This window comes from Puntigrus tetrazona, chromosome 17 (assembly GCF_018831695.1).
Source record: "Puntigrus tetrazona isolate hp1 chromosome 17, ASM1883169v1, whole genome shotgun sequence".
NCBI classification, from domain to species: domain Eukaryota; kingdom Metazoa; phylum Chordata; class Actinopteri; order Cypriniformes; family Cyprinidae; genus Puntigrus; species Puntigrus tetrazona.
The window spans coordinates 10,028,655-10,034,654 of record NC_056715.1 but is presented as its reverse complement, the minus strand read 5'-3'; the positions used below and the strand labels follow the sequence as shown (position 1 = coordinate 10,034,654).

At 39.9% G+C, this 6,000-nt stretch overlaps 1 protein-coding gene across 1 annotated transcript; it reads right to left on the bottom strand.

Moving 5' to 3' along the window:
- Window positions 1–5,209, bottom strand: LOC122361417. The gene has a single exon (XM_043262150.1). It carries the CDS (start codon window positions 4,793–4,795, stop codon window positions 4,115–4,117), a length of 681 nt encoding a protein of 226 aa, XP_043118085.1. The 5' UTR covers window positions 4,796–5,209; the 3' UTR covers window positions 1–4,114.
- Window positions 5,210–6,000: the final 791 nt, after the last annotated feature.

Sequence of the window (6,000 nt, the reverse complement as noted above, 5' to 3'; positions counted from 1 at the left end):
TACAGAAGCATGTGAAATCTTTTTGTTCAGCAAACCACACATATAGTAAAAATTCAGTTATTATTTCAGCATAAAGTGGAAATATATAATTTCAGTGTTAGACAAGAGACAAACGTTTTTGAATGTTGATTCTTGTTCTGTGAAACAGTGAAATAACAGTAATTACAGAATAGGCCATTTTAAAGTTTGTGAATAAAACTTTGAAAAGCACATTAAATACATTAATTCAAAGCATGATACATTCTTATTCGATTTCTATAGTGTTCAAAAGAATACAGTCAAAGGCAAAAGTAAGTTTAAAGTTTGTGAACTCCACTAAATGTATTTTTTTTATCAGAAAAGCTTCTCTTATACTGTCACTAAAAATAACAGCTATTGTAAATAGTTGTTGAGCATTAAGATTACAAGTTATTTTACAGTTGAGAAAAGAAGAAATGAATCTAAAGCTAATCAAAAATAAGTAGATGTGAAAACAGAAGCAGGATATCCAATAAAAGACTAGTGTTTGCAAAGATTAGTGTTACCTGATGAAACCTATAGGATGTGGTATCATAATTGTATACATGAACACAAGGACAGACTATACATTCATCCTGCAAGTGGGCCCAGAGAGATCTTTGGGAAAGCTTTTCTTTTAATATCTGTCATAGCAAAACTCATAAAAGGTGCAGTGCAAAAATCAGTGCGTGAGAGACTCCATCTGAGGCGTCTTTAAACCACACAGCGTGAATGAATTACATATGTACAGTAAACGAGATAAGGCATTTGATGAATGTTTAACTCTACATAGCTTTTGACAAAATGTGGCCTACAAATCACGAATGCTATGTCAAACCATCCAGCCAGTCATCTGGTAGCATTGCTGGATTTCTACAACCAAGAATCCCTTAAAAAGTTTTCCATGGTACCTGACAGCAGTTATTACCACAGTAATCAAGTTTGAGAAGGTAAAAATCTCATTCAAGTAGATTCATTTTGAAATATAAAATATAGACCTGCTGTGCAACATTTACATTTGAATCCTGTTCAACATTCAAAATTCTGGTGGAAAACTACATTTACCAAAATCCTGCAAAGAAACCTTTATCTTGCACACTAAAAAAAGCCTGCCCATTCCCATGAAGCACTGCAAAAATGAATAGCCTTATGTGTGTATTTTGCACTAAACAAAAAATAAATGTTTCCCCTTAAAAAATCAACATCTTTAAGCAACCATTCATATTAGTCTATCCTTTTTAATTCAGTTATGTCATTCGATTCTTTATGGGACTTATTAATGTTAAGTACACAGTTTTGTAAATTTATGCTTTAGTTTTTAATGTTGTGATTCACCTTGGAGCTGATTGGTTTTGTTCATGGCTTATAACTCTCAAATGAACATTTAAAGAACTAAGGCCACTGAAAAAGTGGGTGGGCACTGTTGCTCTTTGCGTTATGCAACATCAACGCACTGATTACCACAACTGACCAATCAGAATCAAGCACTTTAGAGATCCAGTAGTAATTCTACAAATAAATATATTTAAACAAAAACTGCAGGTACCATGGTAAATGTTTGTAGGGGACCCCAGATAGATTCATCACATCATTCCAGCAATAATCGTCCTCACACAAGGTTTTCATCACAACAAAATTTGGTTTGCAGTTAATATATCACTGAAGAACATTGCAGGCATTTTCAATCATCTCTCACATTCTACAGCAGCCAATCAATCGTGTGTCCCAAATGTAGCATAATTTACAGCTGCTTAGATCATTAAAATAAGGGAGATCAGCACAACCGTTAAAGGACACTCAGATGCTCTGTCAATAAGGAAGTGTAAGTAGCCCTTGAACTGAGATTCAGCCACTTGTATTGTCTTTGCTTTACGCCCGATCGATATAAATGAATAAAGACTGTGGTCTGCAGGCATCCTGCCCCGTCAAATGACGCAAATCTAACAGCGTCACACGCAGATGCGTGGGTGTCACGCAGAGCTGCACAGACAAAAAGCACCATGCGTGCTGCAGTAGCATATAGAGTGGATTGCAAAGTGACCCTGTTAAAAGACATTCTATGTTTATGCAATGATTGTAATCACAGCCTATCGATTTATAATTAATGTTACGTGAGTAAATACGTGTTTAAATCATATTGAAGACTTCAGAATCTGATAATGCAAAAATGTGTACTTCTTCTATAATTACCTGTGCACATTAAATGTAATTATTATTATAATTTGTATTTTTAATACTAATCATTTGAAAAGTATATTTGCGTATAGTGATATACCGTTTTTACGATGCAGTGAGAACGATGCATTGAGTAAAGTGACTGTCTGCTTACACAATGAGGCAAGATGCCAGGTGCAGGCTACATTCTCAGTGGTGATGTACGGTCCTGCTGGCATACCCTGCAGTACAGCATAAATTTATCTGCCGAAGGAAAGGTTATACTGCTCGCTAAAGACATACAAGGATAGCCAGCATCACATCATCTCTCTCTCTCTGTACCTAGCCCATAATCTTCCAGTGTTAACTGGTTCAAGCCAAGAATAGCAGTCCCCTGTGTTTTGCTGAAGTCCCCAACCGCACTCCTCTCAAACAAGACTGAGCAAGAGCCATTTTCTCAAAGAGAGTGAGGAAACGCAGAACAGAAAGCAAGTTTCCATGAGAGCAGTTGCACCAAATAACCAACCAAAAAGATTATGCGATACACTTAATAGCCTGTTTGCACTCAGTATCAAATGAGCGATATTGGTTGTGCCTGAAACCTGAAAAAAGCAGCGTTTGCAGGTAGCCTACGGAGGTAGGAAGGCATTAGATGTTAGCATAACATCCTTTCTGTCTAACATGCCTTCTTCTGGTTCGTTTTGAAGGTTTTTGAGCCTGTGATTTTCTATTATTCTGTGCGTGTGGTTCAAGATGGTATCTGATGGAGTGGTTAATACATTGAGAATGTACATTCATAATGAATGATCTTCTGGCAAGAATTAAGCATTTGTAGTCTTTAAATATTTGTTTTGATAATATTATCTCTCACAATAATTAGTTCTAGATCATTACAGTATGATGCTTTAGAAGCCTGGTCTGAAAGCCTGTGGGGTCATTAACTGACACTGCCATTTGCTTACGTCTTTCAGCTACATATTTGAAGGCAATTTCAATCGTGTACACTCAAACTAATCAACAGAATTAATATACACAGGAAGAATCTCAAAATCCCCTCTGCCTGTCATTCATGAGCTGTAGTTTTGGATCTGCTGATGTCAAATACATTCTGAAGGAAATGAAAGTCAGGTCCTGGTTGCTAAGCAACCGGGGGATGAAAGAGGCCCCAGATGGAACGTTGACGGAGAGAGATAAATCGTCACTTCTCTTCTCTGTCCACACATGCTCAGTGGGCACCCCAGATGTACCCAAGAGGACCTAAGCACATGTGCACACCTCCTTGCAAGCCGCCAATATGTGCACAAATCGAACAATCACAAAAGCATACTATTCATCTGTCGTTCACACTATGGATGATAACTATAGCAAGAACTTTAACTGTAAAGGGTCACACTAGCACTACAACTGTAACAATAACAAATATTGTTGAAATCCCTTTCAGAGCCTTTTTTCCATCTGATGAATGATAAAATCTTTGATAGCCAGTCACATTACAACCATAACGTTATCATCCATTGGTGTCGACGCTGATATAGCTATTGTTGTTCTTGGTGTGAAAGGCCTGCAGAAGAAAGCTTTTCAATTAAACCAATCACAGGAAACCTGAGTGACTACTCCTGGAAGATTAGCACCCTGCTGTCTCCTGACGTTCACACGCACACCAAGCAACCCCAGGTACATGAAGTGTAACACATGCACAGAGCTCTAAACATCAGCAAAGTTCACACGCAATACAGAAAATGCCCAGTGTCTTGGGTTGTTCAAGCAGCAAATATGAGGCCTGCGCCATTTCAATGGGCTCAAATGAAGCACCATCTAATATCTCAGTTAACAATATATACAAACGAAGCAAAGGTTTCAGCATTTCCTGACTAATAGCGAGTAGAAAATGAGCCTCGGACATCCTTGGATGATGTTGTGACGTGTGACAGCGGTGAAAGACCGTCTTGCAGCGGATGTTTGGCTATTTGAGTTTAACAGGCCAAGGGAGGCACGTTCTCAGCCCCAGCATGGAGGAGAAGACAATGGTGGGCCTGTGCCGTTTGAACCGCAATCCCTTTTTCAGCCGCTGTCCATTTTCCGCTACGTATAATTCACCCTGCTGGGCGGCAGCAGTGATGCGGGCCACCAGTTCCCCATGTTCCACCGCCTCCTGTTCGGAGCGCACAAACACCTCCCTTAGCTCCTCTAACCGTCTCTCCATCTCCCTGATGACACGCTGGCGCTCCTCCACCTCCAGGAGGCGTCGACGAGCTGCTTCGAACTCCATACTGGAGCTGGGGGTGACCAGCTTGGATGAGGGTGCTGTGGCGGCTGCAGAAGGCGGCTCGGAGCCCGCCTGTCCAGCAGGAACTCTCCGAAAGTCTCCCATGGAGATGGATCTCCGCTGAGAAGATGAGGGAAGCAGGATGTTGGAAGAGGAAGCAGAAGGACGGACATTCGCCGTAGAAGGAACAGAAGATTCCAGCTCTGCATCGCTGTCAGAGTTCTCGTCCTCATGTTGGTGCTTCTTCATGTTTGCGCACGGCTGCTGCAGTTGTTTTCTGTCGAGGTGCGAAGCGCTAGTACTATTCTGTTTGTGCTGCCTTTTCCGTCGAGGGAGAGAGAACTCGAGCACCGTTTTGCTGCCTGTGAGACGCTCCATTCATTAATAAGACAGCAGCCACCAGCGCTGTTAGCTCACACTGGAAGAGACTCGTCACACTCTATTGGACAAAAGGACGCTGACTTTGCTGCAGCTGATTGGATGCTCGCCTTCTGTTTTCCTGCCCACTCAGCATCCCCTCTCTTTCTCTCTTTTTCACTCTCTGCTGTCCTCACAGTTATCTACGTCAGCACACGCAATAAAAAAGGCAAAAAAAGTGGTTATTTTTCACCATCCCTGCTTGATCATACCGTTTTCCCTCCCTTTGTGTGTTGCCCTTGGCAACACGGCTTAATATCAGATTTTGTAGGAAAGTAGAATTGACCGCCCTACCCACACACACACTCATACACATTTCCCTCTCTTGTTCTCTTTGAAGTTATTCTATCTTTCTGCATCCCTCTCACTCTTTCCCTCCCCCGCTGAGGTAATAAATAGCCAGAGATGTAAGATCATTTGCAAATTCAACATTCCACGATCTGCTGTTGCCAAGCAACAGATCTTGACATTCATAAAACATAACAATATTTGCTATTTGTTATGGATTTGTGTTCAAGCTTAAGCCAAAATAACACAAAAATATTTTTCAAAGAAGCAAACTTATGTAATACGGTATGCCATCAAACTATAGTATTTTTTACTGTCCAAAAAGCTGATAACTATTAGGCCAATTGACTGAATTTGAATTGAACAAGCTGCTTATCTCAAACTGCACATTTTTGTCCCTAAAAATTTCATTTATAAAAAAATAAACAATTAGCTGAAATAATTTCAAATATGAAATCTGTGATGGTTATTGTGAAAACATGATAAATTTGCAACTCTTCAAGGTATGATAATACATTTTCAGACCCTGTTGCTTTTTACAGTACTGCATTAATTAATTGCATAAAGACTGATGATCTCACCTCTACATGTGCATCCTCTTTCCTATTCAACTAAAACACAATAGCACTGTGTGTGTGACACATGCAGTGGAGAAAATATGATATGCCAACTGCTTTCAACTGAAACTAGCTAAAACTGGTAGCTAAATGTCACTAAATGGCATCATAATGGCAAATTCACTGATGAATGAATATAGATCAGTGAGCAAGATGATAACTTTGATAAGGTTTAAGAAGTTGCTATATTTGCCCCTTTTTGAAAACTTTTGGAAAAAGTCTCCAACGTTTGTGGAGAAGTCACTGAATCTAGCTACAAAA

Coding starts and splice junctions, on each gene's coding strand:
- LOC122361417 (XM_043262150.1), bottom strand. CDS start 4,795: ATGGAGCGTCTCACAGGCAGCAAAACGGTGCTCGAGTTCTCTCTCCCT.